This window comes from Aulonocara stuartgranti (assembly GCF_965226115.1).
Source record: "Aulonocara stuartgranti genome assembly, chromosome: 2".
In the NCBI taxonomy this organism is placed as follows: Eukaryota; Metazoa; Chordata; class Actinopteri; order Cichliformes; family Cichlidae; genus Aulonocara; species Aulonocara stuartgranti.
In genome coordinates this window covers 34,197,637-34,215,000 of record NC_138940.1, presented here as the reverse complement: position 1 = coordinate 34,215,000, position 17,364 = coordinate 34,197,637, and the positions used below count along the sequence as shown (strand labels likewise).

The following is a 17,364-nucleotide window of genomic DNA, read 5'->3' as shown; positions in this document are numbered from 1 at the left end:
TCACACTGCACCTCTCAATGCACCTACTAGTTAGATGGCATGTATGTGTATGTATATAAATGTAAGCGTGTATGTGGAAATATATGTGTGTATGTATGTACGGATGCATATATGTATGTATGTGCGTGTATGTATAACTTCTACATATCTTTCTTGCGTAAATGTAAATTTTTTCTGTTATTGTGTAAATACTTACGCTATTGTGTACTTCACACACATGGAGAAATGCCAAACTGCCTTTCATTGTTCTTGTAACAGTGACAATAAAAAGCTATTCTATTCTAAAAACACATCTGCATCCCACTAAATCATTTAGTTTGTCACTCCAACTGACTGGGGGTTAGTATTAGTTCAGTTTCACTCTGACCATCAGGCTTCTCCTCCTTGTCTGTTTCGATGATGCCATTGCTCATTAATGTTAATTTTTGTGATCGTTTGTTGGCCTTCACTTTGAATACGTCCCACCTCTCAGAAATCAATCCTCTGTTGAAGAGCAGTGATGACAGGTAGGAGAACAACAAAGTAACAAAGATAGCGGATAACATGCAGATAGTCTTGACCGGAGAGCGCTGGACATAAATGCCATGTTCAAGAGTGCAACCTGGGAAGTGAAGGACAACAGGTAACCCTATGGATGGTTCACCACTGAGCAATCTCAGCAACACTCCAACTAGCAAGCCCATGATAGAGCCATAACCATTGGAGATGTTAAAAAAGAGGACGCAGACTAGTTGAGGGAACATGATGGTGTAGGTTATGTCTGAGCCCAGGATCCAAAAAACCATGATGCTGTTGTTTAGGAAGGTGAGCGATGTGCCAGCCACGCCCACCAGGACCACAGTGACACGGATCACCCACTGGAGCTCCCTGTCTGATGCCTGCAAAAAAACCCCAAAATAAAATAAAATCTGGAAACTGAACCAGAAAAGACATAACCACAACTCGAATCTTCTTCTTTCAGGTCTCTTACTGTGGTCCTTAGGATGCTCTTATATATGTTGGATGAGAAGATGGAGGCGGCAGATAATAGTGCAGAGTCTGTTGAGGACATCACAGCAGCAGCTACAGCTCCAATACCAATGATGGAGATGTAGTTTGGAGTGAGGTACTGCAGAGCAATTGGCAGAACCTGACCAGCGTCTCCTCGCTTGAAGGGGGATGGGGAGCCATATAAGGTCATGTTCCAATCTGGCATAAAAACATAAAAAGTACAAATAAATGAAAATATATTTTAACAATTTTATTAAATATATTTCTCTGTTGTTGTACCTGTTGATGCTGCGACTGCTCCAATCAACACAGATGGGATTCCAAGTACAAAAATAAGTGGAGCTGCAATAAAGCAGGTGATCCTGGCTGTATTTGATGAGGAGGCTGACAGAGTCCTCTGGTGGAAGTCCTGATATCCAAGGTTACCTAAAGCCTTAAACAAATGACAGTGTGACAGTTAGCCGTTCATTTTGTTAGTTAGTCATTTATTAGGGTAATGTTGTTTTAGTTTATAATCTCTCAACTTTAGTTGTATCTCTAATTATGTGTATTTTATTAGCACTCAGCAAATGACAAACTGTTTATTTCATCTTGAGTTAACTTGTGTGCTTTAGGTTTATAATGTTCACATGGAGTACACATTATAGGTTGAAACATTTGCTCATTTGTTTCTCGTCAGACTAATTGTTTATGTCTATTTGGAGTTTCAGTGCTTGTTCGGAGGTCCCTTGAATGTAAATGAACATTTCTAGTATTAATTATAGTTTTAGTATTAATAATCATTAAATTCAATGAAAACTATGTCCTTTACCCCCCCCCTCATTACATCATTAGGCTTACATCATGCAAACAATTTCATACCCATGAAGGCCTAATGCTGAATGACTGAATATTGTTGAATGTAACTTGATCGAGTTCACTTGTTAACCACAATTTCTCCACTCATGTTTTCTAAGATGAATATCGTGGTCCACATTGATATCCTTAGTTTTTTCTGGTTTTAAAGGGAGACCCTGTTCTTTATTTTGTTTATGAACCTCATTGATCCATCTCTGACCTGGATCCATTTATAGGCGAGTCACTGCTTGGTTTGAGTTTTGATAACTTTGTAAATTACTTAAATAATCACTTTAAAGCAGATTGAACAGTAACCGTGTGTGTGCTAATAAAGAATGCTGCAAAGCATGTTAATGTCATTCACATAGTTTATTTTGGATGATTGTTTGTACTTAGTGACCTTTATTTTAAAAACATTTAGATATTTTAATACCCATCAAGAGACTAGTGCTAGAAATCTGTCTTGGTCTCTGCAACTGCTAATGTTTTTCTGTGTTTGTTGCTTTTACAAATTCAGTCCTAAATAAAAATAAATGCAGGCCTTACCAATAATAAGAAATTATCAATCCATCTCCATAGCCTTTCTTTATCTACAGAACCAATCCAGGGGGCTTGGTAGGTAAAGTTGAAAGCAGTCTTAGTAATGTCCATAGAGTGGGGGTTCATTAAGGTGAAGGGGACACAGAGCCACTGCAGAACAGAAGAAGATCCAATGACATAAAGACTAAGTTACAATGTTCACAATCACATTAGATTTGCCTATATTAAAACCCTGTTCCCAAAAAGTTTGGGATGCAAAATGTAAAAACACTGTAAAATTGTAATACAAATACAATGCAATATATTGGAAACCATTCCAATCCTGTATTATAAGCAGTAAGTTGAAACTGTTGTGGTTAGGAGTCTCTTCTGCGAACTGTTTATGGCCCAGACGGGCATTGTTAACGCTGTGTATTTTTTGACATTGGGATAAATCAAAGCTGCTGAGGAAAAGGTGCATAATCACAGCACACATGCTCCAGAAGGTAAAGAACCATTTATCATAAAGATTAACCTTTCAACCTCAGATTAAAATCTACTGTTTTTCAAAAAATATAGGCTGATTTAGAATTTAATGGCTACAACACGCTTAAAAAAAAAAAAGGGGTGGGACGAGGGCAACTACAGTTAAGGGAGAAATGTATAATTAGGGAAACGGCTCAAATAATTGCCAGTTTCATCATCTTTAGTACATAATGTGCATGAAGATTCAGACAATCTGGAGAATCTAGAGGAGCCAGAAAACAAACGATTAAAGACCTTCAGGCCCTCAAGTCTGAAAACTGTGTCCAGTGAGCACCATCAGTCACAGATCAAAACTCACAAAGACAAAACTGATGTTTAATATAATTTAAGGGGATAGAAAGAAAACCTCTCCTGTGGTGCATAAATAAAAGTTTGATATATATTTTTTTCAAAGCCACAGATCTTGTATTTTTCATGGCCAAGGAGCAGAGGGAACATCCAACTTGCTATAAACACAATCTGATGAGTTTGGAGACATTAATGCATATATTACTTTTTTTTTTTTTAAAGTGAAGTGCCATCAAATTAAAAAAAACAAACAAAAAAACCATAAAAACAACAACTACTAAGTTTTCATGTATTTTCAAATCCATACAGGCTTTATTAAAGTATTTACATTAATTGTGCTCTTTTATTTATATTAAACACAGTTTCCCTATATTTTATTAAGGAGGGATGTGGTTTCCCATGCAAGTGAACTCACCATACTGAAGAAAATGAGTGTTAGCTGTATTATGTCTGTGTAGGCTACAGAGTAGAGACCTCCCATTAATGTGTATATGATGGCTACAGCAGCAGAGATCCAAATGGAAACAGCGTAGGATAAATCCAGGACCACGCTTATTGTTGCTCCTATAAAAGTAACACAGTAAATGATACAGAATCACATGCATCAGAATTACCTTCATTCAGTTTAGGAAAATGAGTTCAGTCACTTTAGGATGACACCAACAGCATGTGTCAGTATGACTTACAGTAATACTATCATACTAGTTTGTTGTATAGGTGTTTTGGATGCAGTTAAAACTATTATAGCAGCCAAACTTAAAACACTTGTCTCTATCCTGGAAATTATTCAGTTGCAGGTCTTATTACTAGAGAAGGAAAACAAAAGTTATGTGGGTATCACTCACCTAAGCCGATAAGAGTTCCTGTCACCCAGATTAGATCAGAAATTAACAGAGCCACGGACAGAGCTCCACTTATTGACTTTCCATACTTGATCTGGAATGGGTCCATCATTGTCACATATTTTCTTTCTCTCATTGGTTTGGCAAAGAAAAGTCCACCTTAACGACAGGTAGAACACATTTCTTCACATCCACTACTGAAAATCAGTGGACTTCCTCTTTAAGATTCATTCATAGTCTTATGCGAATCACATTTTACGCTAATTTGCACAGATGTGTCCCCACTTCCTTATAAGACATGCTTGGCCTGTATTTTTCAAAGCCTAATTTAGAAAAGGTAGGTTTTTAGATTTTTCCTTATGATTTTGCACAGCTTCCTCTAGAGGCATAAAAAGTGTTTGTGAAAATTTGTGGCGTTCCTATGTAAAACACATTTAAAGTAATCATATAGAAATCATATTTTTCCACACAGATATACGCCTTTGTCTTATAAAACACATCATTCCTGATTTAGACATTAAAAGTAATATCTAGAAATAAAAACCTTGCTTTGAAAAAGGTCGTTTTTGTAGATGTTACTTAATAGTTCAGATGAATATGATATTTGTAGGCGTAACCAAGTATGTGACAAGGAAATCATAATGATTAAAGTCTGTAGTGTAGTACCTTACGCACACATGAGCCGCTTTCGTCAGAAAATGGGAAATCATGTGCAAATGCAGAAATTATACAGGTAATGGTGTTATTATTAAAACTCTTACCAACAATAAAAGACAGGGCTGCTGTTAATGGCATGACTGCCCAGGCCAGCCCCATAGTTGGTGTGTACACTGCTTCTGTCAGACCAACGATAAAGCCCCCGCCAACAAAAGTAGCTGCAGAGAGCACAGCACAAACACACATAGAGGAATTACACCGTGACCTTCAGGCTCAGGTAAAGAGGCTTCTAAATTAATATTGCCTACTGATAAGCAGTTAATTGATGGTGTGAACACTTTTGCACATGAGATGAAGTTTTAAAAAACATCTGTTTTCTCTTTTAACTGTGTCTTAGTGTAACTCAAAATGTAGGAATTCAATTGCACAAAAAAAAAATTGACTTAAGCAAGGAATATTAATTTAAAAAACAAAAAAAAAAAACAAAAAAAAAAAAACCCGACTTAAGCTTAATGGTTCCACTTCACTGTAATATGTAATAAATTAGGCACAACAACACATTTTTTAAAATAACCGTATTAAGAAAGGTTTGTTGTCTTTTACATACGAACAGGCTAGCCCCTTTATCTTAATAGCTGCACATGTTTTTGTTGAAAGAATGTCAAACGGGGGACTCCCTGTTAAAGAGAGATAGGTTGTTGTTCACCAGCTACTTTACTAACTATTTACTTTGGTGGAGTTAGAAGAGAATTTAACTTGTTCTATTACAAAAGCTGCACTGTGATGAGCTCATGCAACAACATACTCATTTTGTGCTTCACAATGTTCTTACACAGTTTCACTCAATGAAAGTGGCTACAATAACAGCCAAATATCTACAAACATGCACTCTCACCGGTCATTGTGAAGACTCCTACTACCATACTGATCCCTCTGTTTCCCAGCAAAGTGACCTCTGTCCGGGCTGCTTGGCTGCTTTTCTGCACCCGTTTGGACTTCATCGAGGCCCACAGACCAGTGCCCAGCACCATCAGGTAGAAGACCACCATTACCACCAGCCCTGGGATGTTCAGAGCCATTGTGTGCTGCCTTGATGACTGGCAAAACGTGGATCCACTGATGAAAATAAATAAATAAATAAATAAATAAATAAATAAATAAATAAATAAATAAATAATACAAATAAGACTAATAAGTTGTTTTTCAAATGCAAAATGTTTAGTTCAATCCTAACATTTCCTACAAACTGTGCTTCCAACTATGAACTATCAGTTGTAATGTGATACGGGTGGGGCAGTCAAGGGCAGTCTGGGGTGCTACTGTTTGATTAGATTTTAGTAAATGTTTGACAGTTTCTCACAACTCCCGGAATAGCTCTTGATTGGGGTTGGAATTTTCCTTCACAATGTAAGGTTTGTTTTTAAGACTTTTGCCTCTTGGTTGAATTACTCAGCTATAGTTTAGTTTTATATTGGCATGTCTCCAAAACTGTGTGCAGAAAACCAAGGCTGGAAATGGAAAAAAGAAACTGTAATTATACTTACAACCCTATAAACTGATATCTGTAGATGAATAAGCTGTCAGGACAGTCACAACCAATGTAGCAGAATTCTAAATACTAGACCATATTTTAGTTACATTTATTTTTACTGTTTACTAGTTATTAAGTTAGTGAAAGCGGTTAAAAATGTATTCAGTCAGTACAGAATCATCTTCTATCCTAAAATATCATCAAGAAAGCAGAATTAATTCAAATCAAGAAATAGGATCAGTTAGAGAGACAGAGGAGTGGCCTCACTTGGTTAAAGACGGAGTGTGATTGAGATCAGGGGGTTCCATTAAATCTTCTTATATTTTCACTAGTTTTTCAATGATTGATACTCGAAACGATTGGAAAGTTAAGGACATTTATTCGTTTATTTGTGATTTTGGGAGTGCTATTTAGGTGACAGTTTATGGCAGGTAAAAGAAAACCTTCATCAGAACTTGTTAGAAAGAATTGTTAAATCATTCATGTCATTTTATGCTTGCCAACTCTGATGAAAGGAATTCCACTGTCCTTCCCCCCCCAGATTCTCGAGGTTGTGGGGGCTGTAATGTTTTATTGCAGATACATCCTATCTGGAAGATCTGCTTCTTGTGATGTTGCTCCTGCTTTTATGACCCTTTGGTCAGCAGGAGGTATATCTCACTCTCTCTCTCACACACACACACACACACACACACACACACACACACACACACACACACACACACACACACACACACACACACACACACACACACACACACACACACACACACACACACACACACACACACACACACACACACACACACACACACACAAGAACCATGTGGGCGTTGCTTTGCTGTGATGTGTTTTGTGTGAACTGTCTCTCAATAAAAGGCAGCGAGAGGAGGCCGTCATCGGGGTCATTTCCATGGTGGACACACACACGAGGCCTCCCTTGCGCAAATAATCGATTGATCGACTGTCTTGTTTTCTTCATGATGAATAAGTCTCTAGAATTAGCGGGGCTTGTGGAAACACAGACCCAATAGAACTGTTCACATCTTCTAATTATTTGTCTTGTGAACTTGAAAACGGTGTCACATAGTTTATTATTCAGATTCAGTCCAACTTTATCAATCCCAAAAAAAGGGAAATTTGTTTGCAGCTTACCCACACAACATACTCCCACAGTCAAACTCACACAACCACCACAAACACTGTTGCATGTCAAGGCCACCTTACAGCCCTTAGCTCTCTTACTGAGAGTTTCCTATGTGAGGATAGGAAACCGGTTTCTGGCTTGGCTCTGCTGCTAGACCTTACTGATAGGAGGAGCTCCCAGCTAAAAATGATTTTGACGGTTGTTGCTACATGTTAGACACAATGTCACCAGGAGACCGAGGCCCTGTACAGGCTCTTGGTAAATGCATTGAGGAAATCAATGACTGGTTGTGCCACAATTTTCTCCAGCTAAACAAATACAAAACTGAGGTAATAGTCTTTGGCGCCAAAGAAAAACGATTACAGGTCACCAGAGAACTTCAATCTATACATCTAAAAACCACAAACCAGGCGAGAAATTTGGGTGTAGTGATGGATGCAGACCTAAACTTAGAAAAACACATTAAGACAATAACAAAGTCAGCTTACTATCACCTCAAGAATATTTCAAGGATAAAAGATCTGATGTCTCAACAGGACCTGGAAAAACTAGTCCATGCATTCATCTTTAGTAGGCTTGATTACTGTAACAGCATCTTTACAGGTCTACCTAAAAAAATCAGTCAGACAACTACAGCTCATTCAGAACTCTGCTGCTCGAGTCCTCACTAAGACCAAAAAAGTGGACCACATCAGTCCAGCTCTGAGGTCCTTACACTGGCTGCCTGTCCGTCAGAGGATAGACTTTAAAGTTCTGATGCTGGCCTATAAAGCTCTGAATGGTTTAGGACCAAAATACATCAATGACCTCCTGACCCAGTATGAACCATCCAGATCCCTCAGGTCATCTGGATCCGGTCTTTTATCAGTTCCCAGGGTCAGAACCAGACACGGAGAAGCTGCATTCAGCTTTTATGCTCCTTATATCTGGAACAAACTCCCAGAAAGCCTCAGATCAGCTGAAACACTCAGTTTATTTAAATCCAGGTTGAAGACTCACCTGTTCTCAGCTGCATTTGAATAAAGCACCAAATCCACACTTTAAGCTTAAATTTCAAAACTTACATTTAACTACTGATTTTATCTACTGTTCTGATTTTATCTGTTTTGATTTTATATACTGTTGTTTGTTTGTTTGTTTGTTAATTAGTTAGTTTGTTTATTTGCTTGTTTTAATCAATTTTAAATCATGCTTTTTATTTGTTCTTGTTTCTAATGTCTCTGTAAAGCACTTTGAATCACCTTGTTGTTGAATTGTGCTATACAAATAAACTTGCCTTGCCTTGCCTTGCCTTGCCCACATTAGCCATAGCCTGCCTGTAGCAATTTGGGTGCATTTTTTCTTTCAACTCTGTTAACCTTAAAAGATTCACTCACCTATCACATTAGAGCCTGCTCACAGTAACAGCTAGAACAAAAATAACACAATTTGCATTTATTAATAAAAGGAGTCATTAAGAGGTACATCTTTGAACAAAGTTCACAGCTCTAAAATCTTGTTTTATTTCAGAGGAAGTTTTAACAGTGTAAAGTCTGCCTGTTTGATTTCCCTCTCTTTATCACACCATCATAGAGGCAACAAAAAAAGAAAACAGAGTGAACACCGCATAATTTACAAAAAGCCTTGGCAACTGAAAAACACCTAACTGATCTAGAGTACTGGTTAGGTGGGAAGTAGTTATTTCATAAGGATATATCTAATTATTCTCCAACATTGCGTTCAAGGAAAAGCACTGGGAACAGTAAACATGTAAAGCATTACCTTCACCTTGTTACAAAAACTTGTTACAAACTGTCATGAAAGCTATTAAAAATAATTTTATAAAATCCATATAAAGGCATTTTGGCATAATATAGATGTGATAATGCAGCAGTAAAACCTGATCTGAGTGACCTTTCTGTGTAGATTAAAAAGTGATACAGTGACAATTATTTGTAAACTTTTACACTTTTACTTTGTTTTAAATCTTAGTCACCAGTAAGTGCCAAACTAAAACACACGCTTGCTTTATCAGACCAGCTTAGTTGATTTACAGTCAACAGCTGCAGCAAATATAGACAGAAGCTTTTGCTAACTGTGATAGGTTTAAGCAATGAAAATCAAAGTCAAACACTAATTACCTGCTTAGCTGGTGGCAGTGTGGGTATTCTGGTACCTTTCTGAATCCTTTCCAGGACTGCGTTCCTATCGTCTCTGCCTGACTGTTTTGTTTTCTGTTTGTCTCATAACCAGTCTAAGCCTTCTTGTGGCACAGGGGGCTGAGCCTATTGTAGATAAGACACAAAAAAAATCTACGGCTGGACAGGTTTTCTCATTCCTCACAGACCTCAAAGGAACCAGCAATTTACGATCATTTCCAGGCAGAAAAAAGTGCCTGTTTAGGAATAGAGGAAATAATTAGATTTAATAAATGAGACAGATAAAGGTTTTACTGAATTTCAACTTTTAGCTAATGGATTTGTGGCTGAAGGAGTATTTAGAGTCTTGACTTCTGCAAAAGTTGCGATGCAATCTAAAATATAGACATTGTTACAGTGCAATCAAAATCCTGTGCTTTAGCAAAAAACATAAAAGAGCAGCACTCATTCTTCAGAATGTCACATGATTTCAAAATCATGTAATTCGCTCAGAATTTTTAATTCATCAGTGAAGAAGTCTATTTAATAAGAGTATAAATATGATTACTTTACATACTGTATCTATGATAACCCGTTTGTGGACACGGTAACCCTTGTTATATCTACAGATTACAGACTCCCTATTCACTTAATGTTTATGTATAAATATTATAAATATGTAAAAATATTGTTTTGAAATAAGAACAGTTATGACCTTGTTCCCGCTTTTTCACGAACTGCTTGTCTAGGCTACATGTGTGACTGACGTCAACTGGCACTATAAACTAAAGATAAAATACACATAAACAAAAAGTTCTCTTGTCAGCATATTTGGTGTCAGAATTTATTTAGACCCATGATGTACAATAAATCTTCCAAACTTACAACTTTTTAGCTGACCCTAATATTTTATACTCTTTCAAAAGCCAGTTTGAGGGTCAGAGTTGGAGTTAAGTCTATGTCAGGGGCATTTATTGGGCAGGGTTCAACATAAAAACTTGCCTGATGGCTCAAAGCCTGAGTGGTAAAGTACACTGGGTATGTTGATTTGGCTGTGATGATATTTTTGTTATCAGATTATTCACTTGTGATGCCAACATGCTGAAATAAACCGTCACTATTTTTTTTTTTTTAAGTCAGCATTACTGTGATAAAATATTTTAATTTCACATACTAATGAATTACAGTAGTCCAGCCTAGAAGTAATAAATTCATTAACTAGTTTTGAGACAGGATGTTTCTAATTTTAGAAATAATTAAACACATTTTTTAAATTATACAAAATAAAGGAGATACCCTGGTCAAAAAAATGACTCCAAGATTCCACTCTCCATTTACATGAACAAATTAGAGTCTAATAGATAAATATGATTCAACCCACTGCAGCACAGTACATTTATTATTTTACTATTCTTACAGCATGCTATAATCTGTTATAAAATGTTGTGATCAACAGTATTGAACATTGCACTGAGCAAGCTAACGTTTAATTAATTTTTGGCTCAACAGAGCTCTGACTCTTTGTCAGCCTGGATAAAATACTGAAAAGAAACCTGGGGTTGTTCTTGTTTTCTTCAACCAGGACTTTTTGCAAGGGCAGCAAACTCTTTTTCCAGGCTAAATGAAGCTCTAACTTAATGAGATGCCATTTCCTCTCAAGCTTACGTTTTATCTGCTTTAAGGCGCAGGTTTGCCAGGCACAGTTATACCAGGGAGTCAAGCAAAGATTTCAGGCTTTTTTCCAGGGGAGCCACTGTATCCAGGTTCGTAAACAGTGCTCTGCATTGTGCTGGCACATGACATCGAAGGAGATAACCGTGGAATTGCATCCTTGAACTCAGTTACAGCGCTTTCAGGAAGACAACTTGAGCCTTACTCAGGGTGTAAACAGACCTCAGACCAAATAAAACTGGTCAGACCCTAAACTGCCATTGGCACACCTAATAACCTTTGAAAAAACTTGGCTTCTTTCATTGAGAAAGCGCTATATCTGAACCAGATGCACCTAGACCGTGTGGTGGCAGATTTATTTTCTCATCTATTAATCACATATTTAATCATATCACATTAGTTATAGTAATGTCACTTTACTATAGTAAGAGCACTCCTGTCACTAGTTTACATGCATGTGGAACGTTAACACAGTGAGGCCATTGTAATGGGAGACATTAAACAGATAGTGGGACTCCTTCTGCGTATCAGGGATGTAAATCCTTAGGTGACGGCCAAGCAGAAAACAAGGTCATAATTCTCTCTGAGGGAGAAGGTATAGCTCCCCCGTGAGAGGGGCCAACGTGTGAGTTTGTGGAATGTTCTTTGTCTGCGTCTCTGTATATAAGATGTAAGGACGGTGGCCACAATTCAGAGATGGTCCTAGTGTTTCACTGGGATGCTCTCTCCACATTGCAATGTGTTTATCAAACCCACTTCAAATCAAGCTCGCTGGGTGTGTTGCAGGTTATTGTTCAATTTTCCACAACAATTTGGCGTTGTCGGGCAGGATTCCTCCGGTGAGTTTTGCTGAATCACGGGCACGCGGTGACTGGCCACCCTGAGGTAAAATTGCCTCAGTCCCACCATTGTTTTCAAAAAGGGAGAACCGGGGGGTATGCTTCACCGAATCACACATGCAGGAATTTTTAAAAGAACCAAGAGAGGCACTGCAAAGGATCTGCAACGGTGAGCTGTTTTGATTTGGGAGGACTTTTTCTATCGGACCGACGGGGAAATCCTCGCTTCCTTACAGCTGCAATTATTGGGTGCAGGTTCCTAGAAACTCAGTTTGGGTATTCAAGTGGGTATTCTTGTTGCAGTGGTAAGTGCAGGATCAAATCCAGGTTTTGGTTGCATGATTTTCTTTTCTCTTTCAGAAATATGGGAAAGAATACATGCAGTATAAAGTGTGTAGAAACTGAGGAATGCAGTAAAGAGAAGTGTGTGTGTGTATATAACCAAGAGTGATGGAAAGAGATGTGTTAAAATGTGGATAGAAGAATAAGAGAGGGAAAGTGTTAATAAGTAGTGATGAAAATGATATTAAATATGTCACACATAAACAGAGAAATGTGAAGGAAAGGCAGGTTTAAGGACATGCTCTACTGAATCTGCAGCTCCACTGCACACACAGCCATTAAACACACACACACACACACACACACACAGGAGAGTTATTTTTTTCTCCTTATCTTTCCTCATGTGGTGCATTTTCCATTGTTATACCTCTCTGACCTGTCTTCCCCATGTGATGTTTTGTGTAATGTATGTATGGTTGGAAGGGTAAGATGGCGCTGGCACGGCTGGCAGCCTTAACCCAATTTCCCTCGGGATAAATAAAGTATTATCAATCAATCAAATGTTAAATGTTACAGGGGGAAAATGTGTATTCAATGTGAAACACATACTGTGTTAAAATCAGTATCACTCCTTTCACAGACTAGGAAGGTTGACCACATGATTTACAGCAACACCTCTGGAATCTGTTGATCCAGGCCCGACCTGCGAGGACACACCACTGGCTAATGGTTTTTTTTTTTTTCCTCTCTAAGGGTTCTGGCATCACACAGGCAGACATGAGTGAAATGAAGCAGGTTGTGTAGTGATTACAGAACATCTTAGTGTGGGGCTCATTATCATATCTTTATTCATTTTAAGGTGTTGAGCTCAAAGTGTGAAAACAAGTGAGTGACATTACTTAAGAAAAGTTACTGGTTACAGTAGTTTTAATTAAACACATGGGATGATCCATGATTTGGGCAAATTATGGTAACAGTAGTGTTTTAATGATTTGGGGGAAATAAACTGCATATGGCGCACTTTTGTAAGTGGTGTTGGATGCCTTATTACTCTTATGACCCTACAGTTGTTTGTAAGTGTGAAGTTTGTATTTACTCACCGATTTTGGTTTCTAGGTAACTGTGGTGTGGATGCAGGCTCCAGGAAGATGACATTAATGCTGATTTTATTCTTTAACACAGGGTTACAGGGCTGAAGTGAAATTACTCCGGAGGAGAAGCCCTGATGTTGTCCATGGCTTTTTACTGTGATTTGTGGGATTAACAGTTCATGTACAGGTATTAAACCTCTACAGGGGGGTTAAGTCCATGTTCAGATAAGGCTTTGATGATCTATAAGTAAACTTCACTGAACTGAAAGGAAAATGTGGTTTGATGATGGTTGACATGTTTTCCAAATGGTTAGAAGTTTTTCCTCCTAGTAAAGAGATACAGGTGCAGCAGCCAGAGTATTGCTGGAAGAAATCATCCCAAGGGTGGAATCTCCTGACTGAGACTGGGTGCTGATCAGAAGTCTTCAGAGACCCAGCAAGAAGCAGGGACCATTCATAGCAGAGCTGACAGCCCAGGCAGTGGTTGAGGTCAAAGGTCGTGCGGTTTGGGGCCCTACTAGTCATCATGAGAAGATTCCAGAACCACAGCAATAACCATAAAGCTGCGTTGGAACGAGAGGGTGAGGGGTGAAAAGAGCGCCCTCCTCCAACAAGGGAGTGCCAAGCTCCAACTCAGCGACTGAAGAGTGAGACTCTGTGGCACCTAAGAGGGATCAGCGAATGAATGCAGATAACACCTGCTTAAACAGCCAATCAGTTTCCCTGGAAAGCTTAGTGTGTTTTTAAGTTAAGGTGGTCGTTGGTGTGACGTTAATAATCATTTTATAAATGACATGCATTTACATGACTCTCCGAACATCACAAACTCTGTTAGAGTTCTGAGCATGAGTAAAAGTGATTGGAGTAGTTATAGCATGCAAGTTTTACAGCAACTTGTGCGCATTTTGTAGGGTAGGTAGATTGATTATCTAGCATGTGTAGGAATGTTTAGCTTATTTTAGAGTTTAGGAATGTGTTAGATAGGATATAGAATTGTGAGACAGTGACACTGCCCTGGATATAAATAAAGGCCTGACTGTGTCATGAACTTAGGAGTAGATTTTAGGAGACCCTCCCCCAGTTGAACTGTGAAAGTAAGACAAAGAGGAGTTAATGCTGAGTGGAAATTCCCCAGAGGATACCTGGGTGGGGGTCTCAACATTTGTAACTGGATAACTGTGGTCTGGAAGGGAGATGGACTTTTATGACCGGCAGGGAGTCACGTACATAGAGACACACACCCACAGTGCTTTAACTGTTACGCACCCACAGTCACTCACGTGCACTCACACATACATACAGGTACGCACATACATTCACTCACGTGCGCTCACATAGGCATACGGGTACGCGCACACACAGGCACTCATGTGCTCGTGCATACACACAGACAGAGTTTGGAGCACACCATGGGGGTTTTATGATAGGGTCGCCTCTACAAAGCTGGCTGTAACTAACAAAGGGGTGAAGATTTTGCAGAGGGACATCGGCCTCGTCTTCCCTTCTAGAAGTGCATGCTTAAATGAAGATGAATAAAGGTTTTGTGAAATAACTACTGAGTTCCGGTGCCGTCTCTGGAAGTTTCGAGGAATAAAACGAACCGGGGTGAAACTGATTTCGCAACACATGTCAGTTCCTGATGCGTAAGTGCATTAGGCCCTCATTGTCTGAGTAAACATAGTAACAACAGTTGTGAGTTCTTTTGACATGTGTACTCAATTTTGACACATTTGACACCATAAAGATAGGATTTTTGGTTCATCACATTTCACTGAGGGATTTTGATAGACCTCAAACATGCTGGAAGCACCTAAACGAGGAGGTTTAGAGAGTTAAATGTGGTTGTTTTGGTTTCCCCAATCACTGGTGTAGGAACAGTAAAGATAATTGTAAATGCCCTTGAGAAGGTTTACACCTTTTAAACGGGCTGATGGCTCTACAATAGTAAAGAGTACAGTACACTGCATAGACAGAGAGGAAAGAGCTATAATTCTGTTGTAAAATGTAGCTCAGAAGTGTTTAATATATGTTGGCTGTGTGGAAATTCATGGCTACTTTTGGGTTTTACTTTAAAACTCGAGAAGCACTAACATCAGTGTTAGTATATGTTTGTGGTACCTACAGATTCAGACATATTCACTGTCCTTGATGGCAAACATCTGGACAGGGCAAAGCAAATGGCACAAAGGATTGTGTGTGATGTTTGGCGAGGCATGTGTGCCTCAATCCCTAATAACATGGGGGATGAGGGTCTTTTACAGAAACAGTTAATAAATTGGGAGATTTAATTATAAAGTGGGAAGATATATCACACACTGAAAAACTTCCTTATCTTAACAATGGGTTTTTATGAGAGAGCAGCTTGATGTAACTAAGGTTGAAGTTTTCTTTGCAGATAATGATGATCAATATCATCTCATATTGTGTTTTCTTTTATGATATAACTTCCATCCTTCGAACAAAGGGTGGAGACTTAGATGGAGAGAAGATGACCATAAAATGTGAATTTGTTGTTTCCTTCTGACTATAGGGAAGATGCACATTGTGAATTCTTTGAGTACACAATGGTGTTGATGTACAAAAAAGAAATTTCCATGTGTTTTTATGCGATACTTAATTATTTTTAATTCTTAATTGTGGTATCACAAAGGGTGGAATGTGGTGGCAGATTTCTTTTCTCATCTATTAATCACATATTTAATCATATCACATTAGTTATAGTAATATCACTTTCTCACTTTACTATAGTAAGAGCACTCCTGTCACTAGTTTACATGCATGTGGAACATTATGTGGAATTATAATATTATTTTATGCCATGTTAGACCCCTAATTAAAGTTTGTGAATTATTATGTAGTTTTAGTTTGCATTATTCTCCTGAATTAGAAGGTGGTAACTATTGCATTAGTTAAACTGATTTGCATTACATTAGACTGCTGATTTATTGTGAATGAATGATATTGTTTTATGATGCATTATACTGCTGAGTTATAAGAAATACTGCTCGCAGAAAGTCATCGCCTTATTTGTCTGATTAGAAGAGAATAGAACATACTGGAGTTTTCTGCCCCATCTCAGCAGGAGCAGATAAACAGGGAGCCAAGGTCGTAGCTTAGGCGCTGTGTGAGAGAAAGCATGTGAATGTTTAGGCTTTTATGATAAGGTGGGGGCCACTAGAGGCTATAAGAGTTTGATCAATGCTCCACCATTTTGAGATCTGATGCTGTCTGCGTACGGTGTCCATCTCCCACGCGTGTGATCATTAAAATCATCGTTTGACTCAACCCGGCCGGACCAGTGTTGTTATTGTGGTTTTTCCTCTTGTATCCATCCCCAATATTTGAATCCGTAACAGTTTGGGGGCACGTCCTGTGGTATTGGGGTGGAAGTTGGAGGTTTGGACGGTCCGAGGTTGTCGAACGGACAGGCACGAGCCAGTGGTCTGACGTGAGTGGGCATAAGCCGGCTTATACAAAGGTAAGGCACTACCTGTTGAATCTATTTCCAAAGTGTGCCAAATTGGACATGATTAAATTAAAGTCTACTCACTGAAGTTACTGGAGAAGGCCTGTTTTGATTTTGATGAAAAAAATCTCATGAGTTTAATGCAGTTAGAGGCTGCTAAGTGTTTAATGCAGTTAGAGGCTCAAGTAGTTTGGTAGGGAATTGGTCATTTTGTGAGTTAGAGGCTCCATTGAACACTAAGTTGCACCTGCCTCAGTCATACTCTTGTTTCGAGGAGTTGACTGCTGTTTCAAAGTGTTATAAATTATTATAGGACGGCAGTTAGAGGCTGCTAAGAAGCGCAGTGCTCAGAGGTAACGCTTGCCAAGGTCGGGGACGTCTAGGCCTTGTCCTCTTTGAGGGATAGTCAGTTGGTCACTGTGGAGCTTGGGGCACTCCAGAATAACTAGTGGTTGCACCACTTTACCGTTTGGAACGGTATCTGCGCTTTTTTGGACACTGTTAAATTGAGTTAGGGACTTTAGGGATTAGGCCAGATACA

The 17,364-nt window shown here is 38.7% G+C and overlaps 1 protein-coding gene and 1 long non-coding RNA gene across 5 annotated transcripts in view; one reads left to right on the top strand and one right to left on the bottom strand.

Moving 5' to 3' along the window:
• LOC309720062 (high-affinity choline transporter 1-like) overlaps positions 1-17,364 on the bottom strand; it is a 25,467-nt gene that overhangs the window by 1,890 nt on the left and 6,213 nt on the right. Inside the window, exons 2-11 of one of the 4 annotated variants that reach the window (XM_082556620.1) lie at positions 9,478-9,621; positions 8,734-8,764; positions 5,575-5,795; positions 4,784-4,897; positions 4,026-4,181; positions 3,596-3,744; positions 2,374-2,517; positions 1,270-1,423; positions 971-1,188; positions 1-878 (exon numbers count right to left, since the gene is read on the bottom strand). The exon at positions 1-878 is cut by the window's left edge and continues 1,890 nt beyond it. In XM_082556620.1, coding sequence (XP_082412746.1) covers positions 321-878; positions 971-1,188; positions 1,270-1,423; positions 2,374-2,517; positions 3,596-3,744; positions 4,026-4,181; positions 4,784-4,897; positions 5,575-5,758 — 1,677 coding nt within the window. In that variant the 5' untranslated portion in view covers positions 5,759-5,795; positions 8,734-8,764; positions 9,478-9,621 and the 3' untranslated portion in view covers positions 1-320. The remainder of the gene's footprint in view (positions 879-970; positions 1,189-1,269; positions 1,424-2,373; positions 2,518-3,595; positions 3,745-4,025; positions 4,182-4,783; positions 4,898-5,574; positions 5,796-8,733; positions 8,765-9,477; positions 9,622-17,364) is intronic. The other 3 variants (XM_082556623.1, XM_082556621.1, XM_082556622.1) reach the window with 3 other exon arrangements.
• LOC309720115 lies at positions 11,466-16,642 on the top strand. The gene is made up of 2 exons (XR_014280410.1): positions 11,466-12,289; positions 12,907-16,642. It is a non-coding gene; the product is annotated as an uncharacterized lncRNA (long non-coding RNA).